Source organism: Antechinus flavipes, chromosome 1 (assembly GCF_016432865.1).
Source record: "Antechinus flavipes isolate AdamAnt ecotype Samford, QLD, Australia chromosome 1, AdamAnt_v2, whole genome shotgun sequence".
NCBI classification, from domain to species: domain Eukaryota; kingdom Metazoa; phylum Chordata; class Mammalia; order Dasyuromorphia; family Dasyuridae; genus Antechinus; species Antechinus flavipes.
In genome coordinates, this window is record NC_067398.1 from 309,565,806 (window position 1) to 309,591,445 (window position 25,640).

Genomic DNA, 25,640 nt, shown 5'->3' on the forward strand with positions numbered 1-25,640 from the left:
ATTTAATAGTTGTGTAAACTGACAGGAGTTTATATACATATATATGTAAACACACATGTATATGTATATTATGTATGTGTGTGCATACATACACATACACACATACATATATACCTCACTTATCTAAACCTTAGTTTACTCACCTGGAAAATGAAGATAAGAATAGTTGTACCTACCTCCCAGATATTTATGAGGAAAGGGCTTTACAGACTGTAAGGTGCTTTATAAATGTGGATTACTGTTCCTAGCAACAGCTCCACTGGCATGTCTCTATTATCTGAGGATTAGCCTAAGTTTGGAGATTTTCAATTTTGTGGGGAGTATGACCACTGTATGACAAATTATTTGGCCATAGCAATGAATGAGAATCATCCAATAAGGTGGTATGTTGTCTATGCTGATTGGTTTTCCATACCAACAAAATCATGGGTCTTTGAAATATCTTAATAAATACAACTGATGATGTAATTATTCTATTCAAAAGTCTTAAATGATGCTCTGCCTCCTATTGAATAAAGTACAGACTCTTTAGCCTTTCATTCAAGGCCCTGAATGTATTTCCACACACTGCAACAAATACTTGGATTTCTAACTCAGGTCCAGGGCTGGGTCAGTAGAGAGAATTGAGAGAATTAAATAAAATCTATCACCAACGTGACCACTGAATGTCCAATCTGATTGTTCAGGAACTTCCTCTTACTGATTTCTCACAGAATCTTAGAGTGAGAAGGGATGTGAGAAGGTAACTAGTTTAATTCTTGTTTCCATTCTATTCTGTCCTTTAGTAGCTCACTCCGCATTTCCCAAAATGCATGCCTCTTAGGGACTTTTGTTTCTTAAGCATCACTGGTACCCCACATGGTTGTTCTGTGGAGAGACAGATAGGACCAACAGATAGACCTCAGTAGGCCACAGACATCTAACAAGCTGGTTAGCTCTTTGGTCCCTCTAGGACCAAGAATGAATATGTTCAAGAGCCAAAAAAACAAAAACAAAAACCCAATCAAAAATATGCTGAGCCAATGTACAGGGGTGGGGAAGTTTCCTTAGCTGATGAATCTGTCTGGCAGGTGTCAAGAAAAGATCCCATGCTGATTATAAAAGGATTATTTCCTGTGACTAAGGCAAAGGAGGGGAAATATCCACACTGAGCTCCAAAAATGCTCCTCAAAAGAACTTTGTTGGAGAGGGATGGGGAGGCAGGAAGTTCTATGGACTAAGGCAAGGGTACTGAATTTCAATTCTGCCCCCCTCCCTGTATGCTGTTTTGCCTAAGGAAAACAATACTTTTTCCATTCAGAAGGGATGGGGTGCCAGTTTCCAGTTTCATAAGAGAAAGGAAGAATGGAGAAACTCCCACCATGATGCAACTTACACAATTAAAGAACCTCAGAAGGTAGGCAGCCCAACCCATATCTGACTAAAAATATTTAACCTCTCTCTAACATTTCCTAGAAGTTTCTAAACAATCTTCTTCTGATGCTTTTTAGTCATTCTACTCTCCTAGGCAGTCCATTCCATTTTTGCACAGTTCCAGTTATTAGGAAGTGTTGTTGTTATTTTGTTTTTTTTTAATCCACTCTAAATCTTTCTCTCTACAACTTCCATTCATATTTTCTGAGACCTAGAAAAACAGGACTAATCCTTCAACATTCTTTCAACATGAAGATAGTCATGTCCATTCCCTCAACTCTTCTCTTCTCCAGGCTAATGTCCCTAATTCCTTTAAATAATGATCACACGGCAAAATCTTAAGGTCCATAGCTATTCAAATTGCCTTCCTCTAGTCCAAGTGAAACGTTGGTATGGTATAATTGTATACATATATGATTGTCAAGAGACAATTCCTGTTTTTCATTTTGGAGGCAGGATCCCATAAAGAAGTTTCAGGAGTATGGCTGTACCATAAAAGTTCTTCTAGGAAGATGGAAGACCACTGCTCCTCACCATCTGTTCTATTGATATACCCTTTAGACTCATGGGCATTGTCACCTGATTTTCCAACATGTCCTAAGAATCCCTAGTCTTTGACATGTGCCTATGGCCATATTCTTCTTTATATATTATCTTCCCCAATTAGAATGTGTTCTTTGAGAGCAAGGGTTTTCTTGATTTTCTATTTAATCCCAATGCCTTGAAAATAGTAATTACTTAATGAATGCTTTTTCATTCATAGGAATGGTTCCCCAAAATAGATTTATTACCAAGCATACTTTTAATTTAGGAGAAGCAAACAAGTGGAATCAAGTTAAATATGGAAAGAAGGATTTAGATTAGGTAAGAAGAATAACTTTTTTGAAACAAGAGTTGGATTCTTGAATGTCATTCTAAAAGGTCAACTTGCCTTTCAATTTTGGAGTCCTTTGTAACAAATAATTAGGACTTAGGAATTAATTACAGAATACTTTCCCCTTTATGATTGTACCCCCTGTCCCATATTCTCAAACCTGTTAGGAGCAAATCCCTACCTGTCCTAAATTCTTGCCATCCTGAACAGGTCATGAAAACAACAATGGGACACATGACAAAACCAGACTGAATTCATAGATGGTGAGTGTTTCTGCTTTTTCAGGGGACAATGTGCTCAAAGAAAACACTGTCAGTTCCTTAGGGAGAATGAGGATTCCTCAGAGATGAACTCAGGCCAGTCTGGGTTCTTGGACAAAAGAATTTTATTGTAAGGGTTTGAGTTCATATTTTGTTACTTGGACCAACCAAGGAGGATGGGATTCAGAGCTTACAGCTGAAACCCCTGTTACTTCCACATTCTACTCTCATAGCAATAATGGCCTTGAGTGAAGGGAGGAATAAGAAGTAGGACACTCCTGCTTAGTAACTCCTTAATTAAGAGAATGTTCAACTCACCAGGAGATGAATTTTTTTTTTTTAAGTTTCAAAGTAAATTTTATTTATCTATCTATTAATGTGATTGTGAAGCTCGTAAAAAAAAAATCCCAAGATTCAATATTTCCAAAAGTTTAGGGACATTAGTGGGGCCACTTATGTACTTTTGAAGGAATTGCATACATGGATGTTTTACGGAGAGCACACAGGCTAATTCACTAAGCAGGAAATTTATTTGGCTGTGACTTATTAAAGAATCTGGTATTTGAGAATGCTTATATTGGCCTTAGTAGATATGGTCATAGAAAGAAAAATCCAACAGGAAAATGATTGGTTTCTCCAAAAATTCATTTAGGAAGTTTTTAGAAAAACAATAAAATGCACAATGAAAAATGATCTGTAAAACTTGGTATACTATGTATAGGTTAGGAAAAACAGTAGGTAACACATAACATAGAATAATATAGAATATGCTAAAGTGACATTACAAAAACAATAAATGACTTAATTTAAATATTAGATGATATCTATAGCTGCAGAAAAATAGAAAGGGACGGGAATAGGGAAGAGAAGGCATACTGAGGGAGGGGGTAGTCAGAAACAAAATACTTTTGAGGAGAGTCAGGATGAAAGGAGAGAGAGAACAATTAATGGGAGAAGGAGAATAGCACTAGTAATTGTGAAAAGAATTTTGAGGCAAATTTCTCTGATGAAGGTCTCTTCTCAAATGTATGGGGAATTGAGTCATATTTATAAAAAGTAAGAACTATTCCCCAATTGATAAATGATCAAAAGATATGAACTATGCCCAAAGGGTTAAAAAATCATGCATATCCTTTGAAATAACAACATTACTACTAGGCATGAATCCTCAAAAAGATTATAAAGAAAAGGACCTATGTGTACAAAAAGTATTTATAGCAGGTCTTTTATCAGTACAAAGAATTGGAAGTTGAGGGGATGCCAATCAATTGGGGAATGACTGAATAATTTGTGGTATGTGATTATAATGGAGTATTATTGTTCTTTGGGAAATAAGGAGCAGGATGCTCTCAGAAAAACCTGTAAAGTCCTTCATAAGCTTTTGCAAAATGAAATGTACTATGTACAATGTTGTGGAATGATCAGCTGTGAATGACTGCTATTCTCAGTAGTACAATAATCAGAGATTATTCTGAAGGATTTAGGATGAAAAATACTATTCATATCCAGAGAAAGAATTGATTTGTCTGAATACAGAATGAAGCATACTTTTAAAACTTTATTTTTTAAAGATTTTTTTTTTGTGGGGGGAGAAATTATGTTTTCTTTTGCAACATGACTTATAAAAATGTTTTGTATAAAACATGTGAAGACATGGTGGAATGAGGGGAAAGAAAGGGAGAGGATTTGGAACTCAATGTTCTAAAAACAAATATAAGAATGTTTTATATGTAATTGGAAAATTAAAATAAATATAAATTAAAATGGAGTTGTGGGGACTAGGTAATTTGGAACTGTTAATAATAAGCCCAGAGAGTAGTAAGAAATAAAACTTATGTCTACCTGGGGGGACTTTTAAAAATGAGTATCAGTGAGTTCTATTCTTGGTTCTTTTCTGTTGAACAATTTTATTAAAGGCTTTGATGAAGACATAGATGGCATTCTTAATAAATCTGCAGATGACAGAAGAGTGGGTGGCATAGAATCACAGACTTAGAATTGTGAGGAATTTCTGGAGTCACTTAGTCCAACCCACACCCAAATCATGGATCTTGTTTATTATATCCTTGATAAATGAAATCATTCAGGCTCTTGGTAGGTGGGACTATAGGTAAGACAGAACACACTCCCCTGAAATGCAGTTCATTTCCCTGTAAAGTTCTCACTTTCAAAATGATATTCCTCTATCAAGAAAAGCTAATACAATCTCAGGCTGCATTTGGGGAAAATCCAGTGTCAGAATGAGGGAGGTGATAGTCCCACTGTCCTTCTTTGCTCTAGGCAAACCACAAGGAGTACTGTGTTTGGTTTTTGACACCTCCTTTTAGGAAGGACATTGAAAAGTTGAGTGTTTCTAGAATGGGTGGAAACCATGCAAATGATACCAAGATAAGCAGAAATAACTAGAGATGGTTAGCCTGGAGAAGGACAATAAGATGGTTTTAGAATTGGAAGGAATTTGAGAAATAATTCAATCTACTTCCCTCATTTAATAAAATGAGGAAATTGAAACTCAGAAATGTTCCATACGAACATTTGCATACAAATCCCTCCAGGACATACTGGTCCTGGAGTCAGGAGGACCTGATTTTAAATCTGGTCTCAGATGTAGCTGCATGGCTCTGAGAAAGTCACTTACTCCTTATTGCCTCAAAAAAAACCTCACCACCATCACCACCAACAAAACAAAACTAACTCAAAAAAAAAAACAAAAACAAAAACAAAAAAAAAAACAAAACTAACTCCAAAGCAAAATATCATCAACAATGAAAGAAAATTAGTGTGAAGATTCTTAATCTATGGTTTATGACTCCATATGGATTCACATAAGTGAAAGTGGGGATCATGAAATTATGATTTATTATCAATAAGTGTTTGATTTGTATAAATCAAATTTGTTTTATAAATATACATACCTCAAGTTGTATAAAATTTTTTCAGGCAAAAAGGATTGCAAGTGAAGTTTAAAAAGCTTTGGTGTAGCGAACAGGGAGCTAGTCTTGGAATTGGGAAAACCTGAATTCAAGTTCCATATTGGCTTTGTGATCTTGAGCAAGTCACTTAACCTCTCAGTACCCTGATCTACTCAGGTATAGAGTTATTGCTGATCTATATGGCAAGAGGGAGTTTCCTCATCAGGGGGTTCCCTCCATCAATGAAATCACAGACCATTTTTAAAAAAAAGAAAAAGAAAAAGAAAAAAAAAACTTTCCTGACATCACACAGTAAGTAGCAGAGATAAAATTCAAACCCAGATTTTCTGATTCAAATTCATTGCTCTTTCTTTCTAATTTTTGAAAATTAAGTTAAAAATTTAAAATCAATAAGCAATCATTTATTCTTCCCCACATTCCTCCCCTTCACCACTGGAAAAGGAAAAGGAAAAACAAAACTCTGAAAAACAAATCTCAATACATTGACTAAAGGGCTGTCTTGTACAAGAGGGATTGGATTTGCTCTTCTTGGTTCTGGGAGGCAAAATTAGAAGTGGGGGAATGGAATAATTTGGCCCAGCAAAAGAAAAACCTTCCTGACAAAGTTACCTGGGGAGGGTATGGGTTGCCTCACTTGGTAGTGAATTTCGTGCCACTAAAAAAGATCTTCAAGTGATGGCTGAATGACTATTTGGAGATTATATAGAGGGGATTCATTTTCAAGGAGAAATTACAATAGATGGAGAGAAAGTATGGCCTAGTAGAGAGTATTGGATATGGAATTAGTTTAAGTTGTTTGAAGATGGATTCTGCCACTTGCTGCCTTTGTGGCTCTAGGCAAATTAGGTCTCAGTTTCCTCATCTGTAAAATGAGAAGGTTGAACTGAACAGCCTCTATAATCCTTTTCACATCTGAATCTATGGTGTATATAGATTTTATAACCATTTCCCCAACTTTTATTCCACATCCAGCTTGCTGAGACTCTACTGTATCCCCTAAAAGCATGATATTGATAGTTGAAGATTTAAGGAGGATATCTGGAGAGTCGATTGGAAAGCTGGAGCCCAGCAACATTTTAGTGTCAGTGATACCATACTCTATTGGATAATCAGTACCAGCATTTCTCTTTCTAGATCATTAATTGACCTCTATAACCCAAAGTTCTATCTTCAGATTGAAATACTTATCAGTGAGTAGTTACTGTATAATTAAGTATAATCAGAATTTTATTTTACTTAGATACCTTATCACTAATAACTGTTCTCTGTGCAATAAAGACAATATACTAGATCTCAAAGTGAGCAGACTTGATTATTTAAATTCCTTACCTGTATTGAGTAGGAGGTGTTAAATTCATTGTAGAGGTTGAGGACCTGAACATCGGATCCATTGATGGTACACTGGCTATAGGGCTCGCCTATCCGCTCCAGTTTATCCTGAAACCCAAATAGGGTATGATTTAAGGAAAATGTAAACTCCTTGGGGATGGAGACTTTTGTTTTTGTCTTTGTAATACAGCACCTGACACACTGCCCAGTGTACAGTAAGTGCTTAACATTGTTGTTCTTCGAAAAGGACCATGACATGAAGAAGGTGATACCCTGATACTCAAGTGAATTGGATTTACATGAGGGAAGGCTGCACAAAGTCACCTGCCTCATTTTTTCTTCCAGAGCCATCTGGGTCCAGTGGCCAGATATACATCAGGATGGCTGGAGATGGCCCTGAATGAAATGGGAGATCTTGGCCCTTTTAAGCTAAGATCTTTAACAGGTTTGACTGAGGCAATAGCCACTTAATAAGTGGATGTTGAATGAATGAATGAATGATCAAAGGAACTTACAACTTTAGAGAGTTCCTAGCTATTCAAATTACTTTAAGAACCTTTTAAGCAGTAACTCCAAATTTACCAGCATACCCATAAAAGTCAGAAAGTTGAAAATGTTAGGCCATTCTCCGCTCCCCAATTTCCCAGAACTCCAAGAAGCCCTCTCTCTGGAGCTATTTGCTTTTGTTTTAGAAGTCCATAGAATCAGAATCCCAGACATTTGGGAGGCATTTCAGAGATTACTTAGTCCAAAACCTGTTTTACAGAAAGGGAAATCTGTTGTTCATAGAGTGGAAGTGACTCGTCTGAGGTCATAACAAAAGAATCAATGTTTGAGCTACTTATCTTCTAACTTCAGTATCTCTGTCTCTGTCTCTCTGTGTGTTTTTCTCTTTCTCCCTCTTTTTCTCTATCTCTCTTATCTCTCTCTGTCTTTGTCTCTATCTCTCCTCTCTTTCTCTATCTCTTTTCTCTCCTCTCTCTTTTCATTTTCTTTTTTTTTTTTAATTTTTATTTAATAATTACTTTATATTGACAGAATCCATGCCAGGGTAATTTTTTTTTTTTTTTACAACATTATCCCTTGCACTCGTTTCTGTTCCGATTTTTCCCCTCCCTCTCTCCACCCCCTCCCCTAGATGGCAAGCAGTCCTATATATGTTGGATATGTTGCAGTATATCCTAGATACAATATATGTTTGCAGAACCGAACAGTTCTCTTGTTGCACAGGGAGAATTGGATTCAGAAGGTATAAATAACCCGGGAAGAAAGACAAAAATGCAGATAGTTCACATTCGTTTCCCAGTGTTCTTTCTTTGGGTGTAGCTGCTTCTGTCCGTCATTTACCAATTGAAACTCAGTTAGGTCTCTTTGTCAAAGAAATCCACTTCCATCAAAATATGTCCTCATACAATATCATTGTCCTCTCTTTTCATTTTCTTGTCTCTGTCTCTCTCATCTCTGTCTCTCTCATACAGACACACACCCAGATACAACCAAAAGTAATTTTATATTTTGATAACTGCATTTCAATAAAATTAGTTTTTTAAAAAAATGTTAGATGTATAATTTTAAATTCCTGTATTTTCTACATTTAAAAACATTTTTCTGAGCTGGAATTCATAGGCGTCACTGAACTGCCAAAAAGGTTCACATCACAAAAAAGGTAAAACAACCTCTTCTCTAATTCATCTCTCACTTAATAAAATATATATATATATATATGTATATATATATATATATATATATGTGCTTTTTGACTATTCCCCAGCATGGACTAAGTGTTTAAAAGATGCTCATTGACCAACTTCTTGTTTAACAATAACCACTTAATGGAGAACCACAGAAATGTTCTTAGTGGAAATAGATAAGGTAATCAAGTACCGAAGACACCAGGGCCATCCAGGCCATTGCTAGTTGTCTTGACTTTTGTCCTTCCACTGGACTTTGATGACTCAGGAAGAGAGAGAGTGATAGTGATGATTTTGTGTAACTGCCTCACTTAAGTCCAATTCACACACAAGTCAAGACATTGCTTGTAATGTCATTTGTCCTTGTCAAAAATGAAGATCAAACAATATCATTGTGCACTGGGATAAGCTCCAGGGATACAAAGAAAAGTAAAAACACGCACCCCTGTTCTGAGGGTGCTCACATTCTAATACTGAAGAGTAGTTTTGGGGTAGAGAGGGGGAACAAGGTTCATCCAAGCTTCAAAGCTCAGGAGAGAAGCCTTTGGGAACTTCTGTCTTTGGAAAACCAAACTAGCCCAAACCAGAATGGTTCATGTCAGGCACAAGGATTACACTAAATATAGTATTGACTGAAGGCACATTTGCTCTGTTTGTGGGTGACGAGGGGCCAGCGCTGCAGGAAGACAAAGACCAGATGTGACTGTGGCTGTAATGGAATAAGAGCCCTCCTAGGACTCAGCAAAATAGTGAAGCTCTGGGGGGAGAGAGAATAGGGAAAGGGACTTTAAAAAGCCCAAGTATACAATGCCCTTCTGCAAATAGTGCCGACTGTGATCAGGAGGCTATTTACTCACTCCCATTCTACAAAGCCCTCTTGCTTTCTGAGCAGGAGCCTGGCTCATCCACTTCAGGTTCAGTCTGTGGCTGTGTACCTGAGATCAGTGCTTTTGTCTCCGGGCTAATGGGGCAAAAAGATCTATATACATACCACCAGCACGCCAATGGAAGTCTCTGTTCCTGGCATGGCGTAGATTCCCCCATCTTTGAGAAAAGGGTAGGCCTTTTGCTCATGGAGCATCAGTCTGACGCCAGCCGTGGAGGTGAGGTAGTGGACGTAATCCTGCTGGTCGATGTCCAGGATTAATTTCAGGCCTGCAGGGGGAAATTGTGAAGAATGAGGGTCAAGGTTTGAGGCTGGTCTAGGATGAACATTTCAGCAGCAGGGGCAATTTATGAGTCCATGGATGGATGGCTATAGAATAAAAACTGCTTATCTTCCCTCCTTCCTCTCTTCCCTTTTCCTTTACCCATCCTGGAAAGGCAGACAAGAAAGGCCCAGTCAAGAAGCTAAAACAAGCTAGGTTCCCCTGGGGGGGGGGGGGAGAGGGGGTGTGGAACAGATTTAACACAAATAAGTTAGCAGGTCACACTTTTCTTTACATGGAATTATAGAATTTTGGAATTTTAGAGCTGGAAGAAATGTGAAGAATCATCATATTTATAGAAATAAAGTAGAAGAGTTATCAGGGATAGGAAATTAGTGATATCTCACATATAATAATAATGACTAGGAGTAGAATTTATTAGAAAAAAAAAGGGGTAGTAATAATCTCAGGCAAAGTCAAATTTTTAAAAAGATTCAATAGAGAAATCAACACATTACATGTCCGCTATATTAATGTTATTTTAGTTGTATGTGTATGTTTATATTTTCGTTGCATGTATATGTATTTATATATGCACATATATGTATGTGTGTGTATGTGTATTGTGTATATATGCGTGTATGTATGTATATATGACTATATCCATGTTTAACTGTACCCTGCTTTGGGAAGGTGAGAGAGAAGAAAGGGGAAAAAAGAATAAAGAAGCAAAGAAAATAACAGTTATAAATACAGTATTTTCTATAATTATATATGCTTTCATGAAATGAAAATTTATTGTTACATATTTTGAATTCTCCCAGATGTTCTGCTGGATACATGACAATATTTTTCCCCCCTGTCTTTCTTTTTCTATTTGGTTTTTTTCTCTTATTTTTGCATTTAAGTTTTTAAAAAAATACATTTAAAAAAAAAAAGAATCATTGTATTCAATGTTCAGTTTTACTGAAGTGGTAATCAAGGTCCAGAAAAGTGAAAGGACTTGCTACAATCTTGCAATGTCACAATGACAGAGCAGAGCAGAAACTCAAACTCAGATCCCTTGTCTAATAATCCTTTCGTCATATTGCAAGGTTGCATTAAGTGGCAAACATCTGCAGGTATGTTTTAAATGACTAATATCACAAGACTCTAATACACAAATCTTTTAGGAACAGAAAAATTCCTTTAAGTGATAAATATGCTACCTAGGGATCTGGCTTTGAGTTCCTGCTCTAACCTTATCTTATTTCAGAGATGGCTCCTGAAAAGATTTCTCAATATGTCACATCCATTTGTTCTACTTTGACAATCCCTACTGCCATACCCTTTGAAGCCCAGGACCCCAGTTGTGTTAAAAACAAGATTCTTCTTTTGCTTCAAGTTGGCATCCTTTCAAAGATGCTAGGAGATCAAGGCACTACATTTGGATGGATCCCTAGGCTTGGAATACTACTACTACTAATAATAAATAGATGCCAGTTATACAGCACTTTAAGGTTTACAAGGAACTTTATGTACTTTTTCTTGTTTGTCCCTCACAAAAACTCTGAGTCAGCTACTACTATTATTATTTTACAGGTCAGTAAAATAAGGCTTCAAAAATTGTCCAAAGACGACACAGCTAGTAAAATGTCTGCGTGCCTATTTGAACTCAAGTCTTTCCTGACTCTGAATGTAATATTCCAGTATTCTAGAGTGCTTCTTTTAGGAAATAGGCAAATTTCCCATTTGAAGACCAGAATGGTTTTACTTTTTAAATTTTTTGATCCACTTTTGTACCTAGCACAGTCCCTGGCATACAAGAAGCACTCAATAAATCACCTCGTAATCTTTCAGTCCAGATGGCCTCCATTTTCCTATCTCTTGATTCTCTTGAGAAATAAATGAAAAATAAAACCCTATTGAAAAAATTGATACAGTATTTTTTCAACATTGAGAGAATGCTAATAATATGGGGATAGACTGGAGATGAGAAGGACCTATGTAGGTAATACCAGATGCTATGTCATGAAAGAATCTGGGATTTCTCTAAATAATTGCACTGTGGTCCTTTATACTGTTGTAGGAAATGCTTTTGAATGTCTAGTACAAATCAGGCACTTAACAAATGGCTGTTGGGTCATATCAGATTTGAAAAGTCAAGATTCTGATACATGACTATCCTGCATTTGCCTTTTTGTACAACTTACCGAACTCAGTTCCAGGGTTGGAGGAAAGCAGGGCTTTTTCCTTCATGCCCCAGTTGAAGACATAGCAGTTGCCATAGTCTGGGTGAAATACTGGAGTGAAGTTCCTAAAAAAAAGTGTTTATTAGTGATAGTGGCTACATGATAGATATATTTTTAAGTGTTTTTAAAAATACATTTTATTGGTATGTACCACAGACACTAAAATACCCAGGATAGGTTTTGGTATCAGTTTTTGGTATCACTGCTGGCACCTAAATTTGCTTACTCTTCAATCCTGGACCACCTCATCTGATTCAATTGGAACAGAATTTTTCCTCTTCTTCATTGCCAAATCTAAAGTCATAGGTCAGGGGGATGGAGTAGAACAGGATTTCTTAAACTTTTCCACTTGCAACTCCTTTTTGCCCAAGAAATTTCTATACAATCCCATGTAATCAAGTACGTAAAAGTTATACAAGTCAAACATTTGCTGATAATGTCACAATTTTGTGACCCCCACATTGAGTTACATGACCCCATATGGAGTTGTGACCCACAGTTTAAGAAGTTTTGGTTTAGAAGAGTGTATTCATTACTACATTAACTTAGATGTTGTTTAGTCACATCCAATTCTTCATGACCCCTTTTGGGGTTTTCTTGGCAAAGATAACAAAGGTGGTCTACCATTTCCTTCTCTAACTCATTTGACAGATGAGGAACTGAGACAAACTGGGTTAAGTGTCTTGCCTGGGATAACACAGCTAGTAAGTGTCTGAAAACTGATTTGACTTCATAAAGATGAATCTTCCTGATTCTATTTGGTTGCCCCACTAACTCATATAGAGTTCTTTAAAATCTCCAGAAGAGATTATATAACTTCTTCACTCTCCTCCTTGTCCTTTGGGTTTGTTCTTAAATAAGATTTTTAAATGCATCATAGTCCTTTTGGGGATATTTCTCCTTCCATCCCAGCCACAAATCAGACAGAGATCGCCTGAATCCTACCCTTGCAACAAAGAATAAACTTATGCAAAGACACCCGAGAGATAACTATATTAGACAAAATATGCACCATTCTGATCTTGTGGGTTTTAACCCTTCTACTGAGAAAGAAGAACACATTTTATTACCTGTTCCTCAGGAATGAACATTGTCTACCATCTCTTTTGGTAACAATCATAAAACTGGAAGGAAACATATGACCATCTACTCCAAATCTCTTTAAAAAATGAGAAAATTACGGGGCAGTAGATTGCTCCAGATAATCTATTGAAATACAGAGCCACAATTGGAAACCAGATCTCCCAATTCTATGTCCAATTCATTTGCCCTCATTACCAACAGAATTTCATAGCCTCAAACCTGCATAGTTATATAGTTGTTCCTAATACCTATTTGAATCCAATCCAACTACAGTTTACGCTCAGCCCTCCTGTGTTTAGTAGAAGGGGAGGACATGCTCAGGAAAACATCCAGTGTAAAGCAGGGACTTCACCTGTGACTACTATATGCTAAGCATATTCCTTGATCATTATACTGATTTCTAAAAACAATTGACTTTTCATTATCACAGGCAGCAACTACCTTGAGAGCTACATGGCTGGTTAGTTTTAGCTTCCCTTCCTTGAGGCACTTTTCTGGAAGATGGCAATCCTTTGTGACTGTGGTCTTGGTAAAAGCTGAAATATCGTCAACACATTTTGTCAAAGGGAACAGATTTAAGAAAAAGGGGCTGGGAAAAAAGACTTTGGGAACCCAGGCAAATAGAGGAAATTGAAATACAATATCTGTCGTGGTCAAACAAAGCTTCCTCTCTTCCTTGTGTTTATGTTTGTCATAGCACTGGGGACATGTGAATGGCGATGACAGGAAGGAGGTGTTTGCTGGGTCTACTCAGGTAGGACCTGGAAAGAGGGCAGGATGTTGGGGAGTTCTCAAGGGGTCACCACTTGGGGGTAGACAATCTCCAGGCTCAATATAGACCCTGGGCCAAAATAGGCCTCCAATCTGCAAACCAAGAGTGCTGTTGACTCGGTATCCTAACACAGACAAGGATCCCAATGCAGAGAGGAAGGACCAGAGGGACTAGGGTTGGCAAAATGAATTGGAGCCAGGCTCTTCCTTGATGGAGAAAACACACCTTCTGGGTGTTCTCCCTTCCCAGGGACACACTGTTCCCAGTGCTGAACCGAAGTCCTGGGGAAACAATATTGTGGAAAGAGAGGCAGGGCGGGCCTACATCACCACCCCAGGTTAAGTCTGCAATCTCTGCTTTGCTCCCCACTTTGGCCAAATACATACTATTTGTTCATTGATAATTCAGTTTATTGAAGCAAAGGCAGCTTCCGGGACACCCATGGAACAATTCAAGGTGCCAAAAACAAAAAGGGGAGGGAACAATAAGATAAATCAGGAAAAAAAAATGTCTCTCTGAGATCTGTCTTCTGGTTGTTATGTTTAGTGGCACTTAGGCTCTAATTACAGAGCTGGAAGGACTCTCTAGTCCAACACTCTCCTAATGAGGAAACTGAGAACTTCAGTGATATGGCCAAGATCCTACAATTAATAAGTATGAAACTTAAATCTAGGTCTATGACCTGAGAAGCAATGAGTAGTACAATGAATAGGGAACTGAACTCAGAAGCCTGAAATCCTAGGTTCAAATCTCATTTCAGGTTCTTATTAGCTATGTGACTGAGAAAGTATTTAACTTGTCTGGCCGTTTCTTGTTGGTAAGAAGAGATTATGTCTATTATTCCTTCCAGTAATAAATCTATGATCCTATGACTAAAGCCCATCCTCATTCCACAGTACAATACCTTTGGAATTGTCTTGATAGTTAGCAGGTGGGAAAGGTTTGAGAAGAAACTGAAAAATAGTTGAGAAAAGGAAAACAGAATTCCCCCAAATGGTAAAGGTGTGGATATTCCATGGCTCTCAGGTGTTTCTTTAGATAAACAATTGTAATGACTAACATTCAATAAAACTATCTAGCATTTATATGGCCCATTAAGATTTGCATTTTACATTTTACAAACATTTTACATAGTAGGTGTCCCAAAACTTAGTGCAGTTTTAAGCTATTAAAACTTAAAAACCTATTATAGCTTTGGGGTCCCAAAATGTAGTGCAGTTTTAAGCTATTAATGCTTGGGTCTTAGTGAAAGTTTTAAGAAAAGTCTTAGTGAAGTTTTCATGCTTATATATTACCTCATTTGATCTTCATAAAACCCAGTGAGATAGATGCATTTATTATCTCCATTTATACATAAAAACTGGGACATACAGAAATTAAGTAATTTGTCCAAGCTCACAGCTAGTATGTGATTTAGGCAGGATCTGAATCCAGGTCTTTAGTGTGGGTGAAACCCTTGATATATATTATCTCATTTCATCCTGTTAATAGGAAGGACAGTTATTATTATCCCTATTTTACAGATGAGGTAATTGAGGCAAGAATAGGCTAAGTAACTTGGTCAGTGTTGCATACTTAATGAGTGGATTTGCATCTAGGTCTTTGTGACTTCAGGTCCAGAATTTTATACACTATACCATACTCTTCTCCATTCTTCTCCTTGTTCTGCCTTTAACAAGATTGAAACAAACTTCATCCAATTTAATCCCACAAACATTCATTAGGTACCTACAATGCACATTACATTGAGATTCTGAGGATACACAGAAAGACAATGACTCTGCCCTCAAGGAGCTTACATTCAACTGGCATATACAATAGATAAACATGTAACTCAACAGAAGATTAAACTGAGGAAAGAGAAAAAAGAGACTTGATGTTCTTGAGTTAATTTCCAAATCAAGGAAAAAGCAAAAAGACACTAGCAAGAGGAAATATTGACATAACTTGAATACGCTGCTTGGCTTTCAGCTGACTGGGGGATGCTGATTGACACACTGGATTACTCACAAAAGATATTAATAATGACAGAATGATTAGTCTATTTGATTTCTGATAGATCTAGTAACAAAAGGAGCTTTTAGAGAAAACCTCATTAAGATGGTATCAAAACTTCTTTAGGGATGCATTTTAGTACAGTGGAAAGTGTGTTGGACATGTAGTCGGGAGAGTCCTTAAGTGGTCTTAGTCCTGTGTCTGGCATCTCCTAGCCAGGTGATCATGAACAAGTCACTCAATCTGTTTGATCCTCAGTTTTCTCTTCTGAAAAATTTCTAAAAAATTGACTTGTCTTACAAGTGAGGACCAAATAAGAAAATGTAAACAAAATACTTTGTAAGTCCTAACAGAGGTGGATCTTGGAATTTTATCAACTATTACTGCAACCACAGGGAACTGTGAGGAACTCCCTCCATCAATAGATCTCACAACCTATTAATAGATAAGGGCTTGAGGCACACCCTAGGTTGAGTAGATTAGAGGATTTAGCCACAGTCCTGTAGTGTGGAATAGTGGAAAAAATGCTGCAACCAGAGGAATGGGGTTCAGATGCTATTTCTACCACTCATGACTTGAGTGACTTTAGATAAATCATTTAGTTTCTCTAGGTGCCAGTTTTCTCATATGTAAAAATATGGGGATGAGTATCATGGTGATGGAATTTGAAATAATGTTAAAGAGGTATCATTTGAAGAAACTGGCAATATTTAGGTTTCTTTGATGGTCCCAGGAGAAGGATGATCTGAACCTGTTCAAATTGTCCTTGAGCACATTGTCGAGCTCTCTCTTTCGCCCTTCTCATAGTCTGCCTGATACCTGGGTATGTGTATCTCCCCCTGTAGAATATAGACTTCTGGAAGGCAGGGATAGTGCCGTATTTCATCTTCATGTCATTAATGCCTTGCACATTGTAAGCATTTGTGTAGCAGAAAGAGTCATATTAGGTCTGGAGTCAGGAGAGACTTTGCTCTCCTCGTTCAAATCCTGGCTCTGACATTTATTGTAGTATGATTAGGGACAAGTCACTTAGCTTGTTTGGGTCTCAGGAGGGGAGGAAGAGGAGGAGGAGGAGGAGGGAAAAGAAGAAGAAGAGAAAGGACGAAGAGGAAAAGGAGGGGGAAGAAGAAGGCAGGAAAGAGAAGACAGAAGAGGAGGAGGAAGAAAAGGAAGAGAAGAAAGAGAGAAAGAAGAGGAGGAGGAGTTGATGACTGAAGAAAAAGAGAAGTGTTCATACCTGTGATTGCAAGGTTCTGCCCCAAATAGGCAGGCCAGGATCATCTGCTTTGCTGGGTAGCCCATCTGGATCCTCTCTTTCAGAGGCACCTGAGAGAGGATGCTGGTGGACTGCAGGATGTACCATTCTTTCATTGCCTGGGCAGCACTGGTGAAGTTCCGATAGGTGCATATGGTGCCATTTTGACTGCACTATGGATGGGGGAAAAATCCAGGCAGTGCTGAACCAGAACTGACATTTTAGGGTGTCACCCTCCAAATTGAGGTCTTCCTCTCCCAACCCCCATCACTCAGGTCACTATGTAGGAGTGCTATGGACAATAGTCTAATTTAGGAGATAATGAAATCTACATTCTTCTGGATAAGACAGTTTACTCTTTAAGGAGTCTTCCAGCTATATCATCTTATGGGCTTTGTTTTAGGACTCCTTCAAGATAAATGCTAAGGCAGTATGACTACTTCTGTCCCCACATTGCCTCCTGAAAATAAGATTCTCTCCACTTCTTGTCTGTCTCTGATATCTCCACCTTAATCCTGCCTCCCCTTCTTCCATAGGACCAAGCAGCAATCTTGACTATTCCCTTGAGACAAATGGTTCAGTATTGGAAATGGATAAGGTTTTACTAGTGGAAATGATATGAAAGAAGATGTATTACTTTCTGCCTTGCCGCTACACTTTAAAGATATTTCTATTTGATTGGCTGCCAAATCTCCTATATGTGTTATCTCCCTCTGTTAGAATATATGTTCACGAGAGAAGGGACTGGCTTGCTTAGTATAATATTTCGCACAGAGTAAGTATTTCATAAATGCTTTCCTTTCCTTTCATCCCTCCCTTCCTCCTTACTTCCTTCTTCCTTCACTCTCTTTTCCCCTTCTTCCTTCCTTTCTCTCTCCCTCTCTCCATTTCTTTCTCCCTTCTTTTCTTTCTTCTCTTCCAGTCCCTTTCCTTCCTTCCTTCCTTCCTTTCGTCTCCTCCATGCCTGGGGGCTGTTACTTTTCTTTATGAATCAGAAAAAAAGAGTGGTCCTTTTCCCTGCTATTTGTCCTAATTACCTGATTTCTTTTTAAAAATGTTGCTTATTTTAAAAAAAAAAAGTATTTCTTCTCAATGATTCCTACTGCTACTAAGAACTTTGCTTATAATAAATTAGATCAAAGAAACAAACAAACACATTGGCTATGTCTGAAAAGACCTGCCTCATTCTTTACTTATAGTTCTCCATCTTCTGCTGAAAGAAAGCATGTTTCACTATCAGTCTGCTCAAGTCCCAGTTAAGTTCTCTGAATGTACTTCCCCACCAAGTAGACCCTTGCTAATGTGGGAAGTCTGTTTTCATCTCATCTTTAATATACACATCGCTTTCCCCATCTTCATCCCTGCCTTTCCTAGTTTTCCTGGTCCATCACAGTTTTAATCTATAGCAGAATTAGATCTGTTTTTGACAGATGGGTGGGAGATTCTGAGAAGCATCAGAGCCTACAGATGTTTTTACGTGATTTGAAACCATTAGAATGTAAGCTCCTTGGGGATAAGGGCTATGTTTTGACTTTCTTTGTATCCCCAGTACTTAGCACAGTGCCTGAAACATAGTAGGTGCTTAGTGAATGTTTACTAAGAGGGAGTATTCCTGCTGACTCTGTGGCAGATCCAAGAGCTTTTGCTCCTGTGTCAACCTCTGGTTAACCCTTGTCACCTTGCTAGGGTGATTTCATCTTCTGAAAGATAACTGACATCTAACTTAGCTCCAGTCCCAAGGAAGCAGCAAGAACCAAGATCCTTTCCTTTTTCTTGAAAAGCTGCTTTAGCATCTAAGTTTAAAATGACTCATTCAAGGTCTTAGAGGATTTTGCGAATGTCCTGGGATATCCAAAATTATCAGCTTGCTTTCCACCTTTTCTTCTTCTTGTTGTGCCTCACAACATTGTCAATCATTGAACAATGTGCACCTGAACAGCTGTGTCCACTGAGGGGCTTAACCAACACAGCCTTGTTGTTCCAGAGCTAGAGATGTGTGTTCTACTGATGGCAGAAGGCTGAGCTTCTCAGTTTTACACACAAACAGACCTTTCATGCCAGAACGATATAGCGGACATAGAAATGCAGTCAGAAGACTTGGGTTTAAATCTAAGTACTGGGAACTTTGGGCAAGACTCTCACCTTTTTGAGCCTCAATTTTCTTATCTGTAAAATAAAGGGGTTGGACTAGTTAACCTTTAAGGTCTCTCTGACGTCTAAATCCATGATCCTTTAATCCTGGCTGATTACTTTTGTGCAATCTCTATGAGGTGGGAACATGGGTCTGCTTGTATTAATTGTGGGAATTCCCTTAGGATATGAGATAACCCAGGACTCCCCTCCCTCACTCCAAAAGACTGTATGTATAATTAAATTATCATCCATATAATCTTAGATCCATTTGCCAGGATTTGCAGGGAAAGTTTTCATATGCCTTTGTAACCCTTAGGCATTTGACCAAGATTGCCACACTATTTTCAGAAGGGTTGGTCTCAGGGAAGCCATTCCCATGGTGGATATGTAGTGGTGCAACAGACTGTTCTTCCTCCTAAGCTTTGAAAACCATTATCAGCAGATCTCAGTCCATAGGATCAGATCCTCTGTGCTACAGAGTGGGGTTGAAGTCTTCCCCTCCATTCCCAGATCAAGAAACCGGCACCAAAAAAGCTATGAGGTGCATTGTACAGAGAACTGGATTTGGAGACAGGATAAAAGCCAGTATCATATACTTACTAGCTGTGTAACCCTAGAATACTCACTTTACTTCTGCCTACCTCAGTTTCTCGATCTATAAAATGAGGACAATAACAGCACTAATTTCACAGGATTGTTGAGAGGATAAAATAAGTTAATATTTGTAAAGCATTTTGCAACCCTCTAAAGTGTTATACAAATATTAGCTATTATTTATGACTGTTCCAAGGTTACACAAAGTATCAGGACTAAAACTGGCACTAATATCTTGGCTATGCCTAATGCTGGCCAACAATTCATGTGAGTTACAAAGTAAGCTCCTTGAGATGTAAGAACTTTCACTTGTATCTTTGCATTTCCAGGTGCTTCCGCACACAATGCCCAGCAGGTAGCAGGAGCTCAGTAAATGCACATAATTCATTGAGTAGCAGAATGGGAGAGAGATTAGGAGAATCAGCTACAGGAAACAGAAATCTTTAGAAGCCAAATTCTCATTTGTGTGAGATAGGAAGGTGCTAGTTAGAGGCTTTCTTCCCTCCCATTTCTCAGACTTAAAGAGAGACAAAGAGCTCAGTGAATTCCAAGGTCCTGGGTTTGACATTCTCCTTTTATATTGATCATGGGCTTACAAGCTTGTGGAATGATACTGGGAACAAATTGTTCTTCACCAAACAGAAACTCCAGTGTGAAGGATCCTGAGTTAGCTGGGGGAAATGACCACTGCCTTTAGTTCCCAAAATGACTGATTTTGACCCAGAAAAGGGTATTCCATCCTCCCTCTCCACCAAATGATAGGGTCTAGTCTATCCTGCACATTCACTTTCAGTATGTGACATTGGGCCTAATGCCCTTAATATAACAGAGATTGGGCATTTATTTCCTTGTAGGGGGCTGGCATCATCTCTTTCTCATTTCTTTCTCCCAAATTATTCTTAATCTAGACAATGGATTGATAATCAATAAATACTTGTTGAGTGAGGTGATTCAGGCCAGTTCTAATGATCTTGTGAGAAGAGAGCCATCTGCACCCAGAGAAAGGACAGTGGGAACTGAGTGTGGTTCACAACATAGTATTTTCACTTTTCTTGTTGTTTACTTGCATTTTTTTTCTTTCTTGTTTTTTTCCCTCATTTTTGATCTGATTTTTCTTGTGTAGGATGATAATTGTAGAAATATGTATAGAAAAATTGCACATGTTTAACATATATTGGATTACTTGGCATCTAGGGGAGGATTGGGAGAAGAGAGGAAAAAAATTCGGAACACAAGGTTTTGCAAGGGTGGATGTTGAAAATTTTCTAAGTTTTGAAAATAAAAAGCTTAATAAAAAAGATAAATACTTGTTGACAAAAAGAGAGGACCACTCTCTTTCTTCCTCTAGAGGGCTTATTATGTTATCTGTAGCATTTAACATACTGGTGAGCTTGTAAAAGAAGATGTAAAGAGGTAAACTGAGGCTTGATGTCAGGGAAAAAATTGCTATTGGTTTGGACTGTTCCCAAATAGAGTGGACTACCTTGAACTTTTGGGTCTAGCCACCATGGAAGACTTAGATAAGCAGAGGCCAGATGATCTCCTGTCAGGTATATTCTGGTGGGATCACTTTCATTGGAGGCTGCTGAAGTCCCTTCTGACTATCAAACTCTAATTTTGTGGATTTTATTTTGATACTGATGTTGTTAAAATATCAACAATAAAAAGATAAACCTAACATTTATTAATATTTACTATGTGCCAGGTACCGTATTAAGTGCTTTATGATCTCATCTGATCTTAACAACAACCCTGGCAGATAAGAATCTGAGGCTGGATGTAAATCCAGGTTTTCCTAACTCCAGGCTTGGCTCTCTCTATTCACTGTGCCAACTAGTGGCTCAATAAATGGTCACACTTGATTGTTGGCATCTGCTTTTTCTTCTCTCAGTAACTATATAGGGTTTGAAAGAAACAAAGTCATAGAATCTCAGATGTTCTTGTCCTCGAGTCCAACTCATGCCTAACCAAGAATTCCTGCTGCGACATGACTAAACAAATCCGGCCCTCAGTGAAAGCTGACTCTTAAGGCAGCTGGTGAAACTATTTGCAGAATGACATAATGTACTATTGGCAGGCAGGTGGCACAGTGGATAGAGTGCTGGACCTGAGTCAGGAAGATCTGAGTTAAAATCCAGCCTCAGTTGTTCATTAGTTATGAAAACGTGGGCAAGTTCACTTCATCTCTATGTTTCTTCATCTATAAAATGGGGGTTAATAATAGCACCTATCTCTCTGGGTTGTTTGAGGGTCAAATGAGATAAGAATTGTAAAACACTTAGCACAATGCTTAGCACATAGTAAGTAGGTCCTATGCAAATATTAGTTATTATAATTATTATCTTGAAGTATCAGCTCTTTTTATTATGTCCACTATTTAATAAAATTGCTTTCTGATAAGAAATATTTCCTTATGTTGAGCTGAAATCTGCCACTGTCATTTTAACCCACTGTTCCCATTTCTTCCCTCTGGGGTCTGAGCAGAATTAAGTTGATCCTTTTTCCTCAAGACCACTCTTCGATATGGAAGATGACTATCTTGTTCAATCCCTTACCCAGTTGTCTCTTGTCCAGGATAAATGTCCCCAGTTCCTTCAGCCTAAGTTCTCACTCACTGGGTAGTCGTCCTGGAGGAAGCATTTGGCGATGCTTCCTGGTGGTCACTTACCAGCCTCATGGCGACTCTGCACTTTTGGGCATCGCAGTTCCCATGTGGAGATGGGGAGATTGCCTTAGAATTATTATGACCAAAGGCAAAAAGGTCCAAGATGACAGGGTGGTCGGGGTCTCGTTTATCAATTACCACCAGGGGTGTGTGGTTCCAGATGGTCAAGTTCAGACTTTCTGTGTAATTAACACGGCCAGGACCAGACTCGAGTGTTAGAATAGTCTCTAGAGCAGCTTCCATCAGGTCATCCAGATCCTTCAGAAGATGCTTTACCTTAGAATACCTAAAGGAATAAGGTATGTCATGAGGGTGAAGGGAGCAGTTGCCTGGTGTACCCGGGATGACTCAATTAAATAGCTTGTAGCTACATCATCCTGACCTCCTGGAGGATGGCAACAAAACCAGAGTGATGGGGCTACTGTCCTGATTGATGACTTAATATAACACAGGAGGCTGGGAGGGGGAGGGGGAAGCACTAGGGAGGTTTAAATTGCTGACATTAAAACCACCAAAGAGAGGGAACCTCCCTCCTCACCTCCCTGATCCTTCAGGTGGGCATGGAGACATAGGCACAAGCTGGTGGCTGTGCCATCCATCACAGGTTGGAACCAGAAAGATCTGCAGTTGGCTGTTCTGCTTGACTGCTGGGGTCCTGAGGTGATGAACAGGGCAAACAAGCCAGCCTGGCAGACAGGTTATAAAAATCTTACAGCTCAAGATTTTGTTTGTACAAACCAGACACCGCCCTTTGGTGTGCATGTTGAGGGAGGAGAAATTTGAGGAACTCCTCCCAGGTGTTATCTACACCTGCCCCAGCCCTACCCATATAGATCTTACATGAAGACAAGACAAAGGACATAAGGGAAACTTTGTCAGAGGGGACACAACCAATGCTAGATCTGTGTTCTCCTCAACATAGGGTCATATGGCTCTGTTCTGGGTACTTTTTGCAGGGGATGAGACTAGCACCCTGGTGAGCAGCCCAGGTTTTTTAAGAAGTTTATGAGATTGAAATCTAAAATTACACACATAATTTGTTCCATAAATGTGAACCCTGCTAAAAGTGAATATAGATGAAGGAAGATGAAGACAAATGGAAAGGGGAATGACTCCCTGAGGCCTCAGTTTTCTCCTATGTAACGGGGCAGATGAGATGTTCACAAAGTGCTTTGTAAATCTAAGTTATTACTGTTTATATGATCTATAAGTCTGTACAGATTATACAGAAAAGATCAGAGAAACATAAATTTAGAGCTATAAGGAACCTAGATATCACCTAGTCCAAGATTCTGATTTTATTTCATTTTTACTTATCAAGCATTTATCTTTTTTTCCTCTCTCCATCCCTCCTTTCCCACAATAGTGGAAAACTAAAACAGAACTCTTGTAATAAATATGCATAGCTGAACAAAACAAATTCTCCTATTGACCATGTCCAGTAATTGATTTACTTATGAGAAAACTTGAATTCTGGGTTTACCTATGCTATGTGGGGATTAAGAACCAGAGGTGAGATTGGAACTTAGGTTTAGACTCCAAATTCAATTATATTATGCCATCCACCTTTCTGTAACTATCTTTTCTGAGGACAAACAGTTCCAAAGATGAGGAAAAACCTAAGTTAGCTATAAGACTGAACTTGATTTTAGAAATTGGTTAATATTAGAGATTCAGAATCTCCTTTCCCTCAGAAAAGATCCTTATACCAGATATCCCAAAAGCCTTAGAATAGTTTTCATTTATTAAATCTTACAAGTGATTAAACTATGCACTTTTGAGATATCCTCTTTATCCATTTAGCAACCATCTTGAGCAGGAAGAGGAGGATGACCAGATTTTGGCAAGACTTCATTCAAGCTATGAAATGATCCTTTAAATCTCACTTTTTTTGGGCAAAACCAAAAATTTTTCCCATATGTTTGGGGGAAAAGCCCCCAGAATTCCCTACTGTTTGTCTACTGTATCATCTCTCCACTTCAGCATCTCCCTCTAGGGTTCCATTGTGAATACTGAATATTCCTGGAGTTCCCCACCCTGACATTTTCCCACCCCTTGATTTTTTTTTTCATCCCTTTGCCACTAGAATTCTCTACTGGGTTGTCTACATAAAACCCACCGGAAAGGGCTGGCATTGCAGATTGTGACCGCTGGGAATTCCATAGTTTTGAAGCCGATGGCGAGGGTCACGCTGACCTCCCAGCTGAGGTAAGTCTGAATGAAGTTGCTCCACTGCCACAAGACCAGGGAGGCAAACAGCAAGGTGAGGATAAACCACATCACCTGCTTCTTGGGCCCCTCACAGATGATGCGTTTGGGTCCATGAGTGTTGGTGTTGTCACAGTACCAGATCAGAAGCTCCTTGTAGGTATAGCCTGGCCCTTTCTGAAGGCGGTGCAAACATTTCACCAGATATTTTTTCAGATGCATGTTGGATGCTTCTTCATGAGATCCCCTGGGATCTGAGGGATGGGGAAGAGAGGAAAAGAAAAGCACAAAATTAATTTCAGCATTTCTGTCAATAGTTTTTTGGTCTTTTCCCATAAGAATGACAGCCCTTCAAGACTGAATGTGTTTTCAAGTATTCTTAGGTGATCTCTTCCCATAGAATGTCAGCTCCCAGAAAGGAAGGACCGTTTCACTTTTGTTTCTCAATTGACAGTGCCTAGTACACAACAGGTGCCTAATAAATATTGATGATTGATTGAATGCTTTGCATGCTGTATCTCTAAGTCATGCGACCATAAAGGCACTCAGATAGAGTGACAGAATTGTATGAGATTTGTATTTAGGAGGGAGCTGGCTTTGAGTCCCAGGTATGATGTCTACTACTAGTAGTATGAATATGACACGTAATTTTCTTTCTTAGTTAACTTATCTGTAAAATGAGGATGATAATCTTTGCATTGCCATATGCACAGGAAGGAAAGTGCTCCGTAAATCCTATTACTTTACTATTATTACTACCACCACCACTTTTTTGTTTTACATCACAGTTATTTCTGCATATTCTTCCCACCATAACCATAATAATGGAATCCTCTCTTGTAACTAAGAATTTATTACATGAGCTTTATTTTATAAATAAAAAAAACAATATAATGACCATATCTGACCATATATACAACATTTTGCCATGGTTGTTTCCCATTCTTTATAAAGAGGAAGCAGATCTATTTCATTGTCTGTCCTTTGGAATTGTTGTTAGTTTTTCAATTACTCTAGGTTTACATTCCTTTTAAGGTTCTTTTCATTTATTTGGCA

The 25,640-nt window shown here is 38.4% G+C and overlaps 1 protein-coding gene across 1 annotated transcript in view; it reads right to left on the bottom strand.

Moving 5' to 3' along the window:
- SCNN1B (sodium channel epithelial 1 subunit beta) overlaps nt 1-25,640 on the bottom strand; it is a 95,980-nt gene that overhangs the window by 13,881 nt on the left and 56,459 nt on the right. Inside the window, exons 2-7 of the mRNA XM_051964806.1 lie at nt 24,496-24,838; nt 22,380-22,662; nt 16,967-17,157; nt 11,841-11,944; nt 9,492-9,655; nt 6,810-6,917 (exon numbers count right to left, since the gene is read on the bottom strand). Coding sequence (XP_051820766.1) covers nt 6,810-6,917; nt 9,492-9,655; nt 11,841-11,944; nt 16,967-17,157; nt 22,380-22,662; nt 24,496-24,806 — 1,161 coding nt within the window. The 5' untranslated portion in view covers nt 24,807-24,838. The remainder of the gene's footprint in view (nt 1-6,809; nt 6,918-9,491; nt 9,656-11,840; nt 11,945-16,966; nt 17,158-22,379; nt 22,663-24,495; nt 24,839-25,640) is intronic.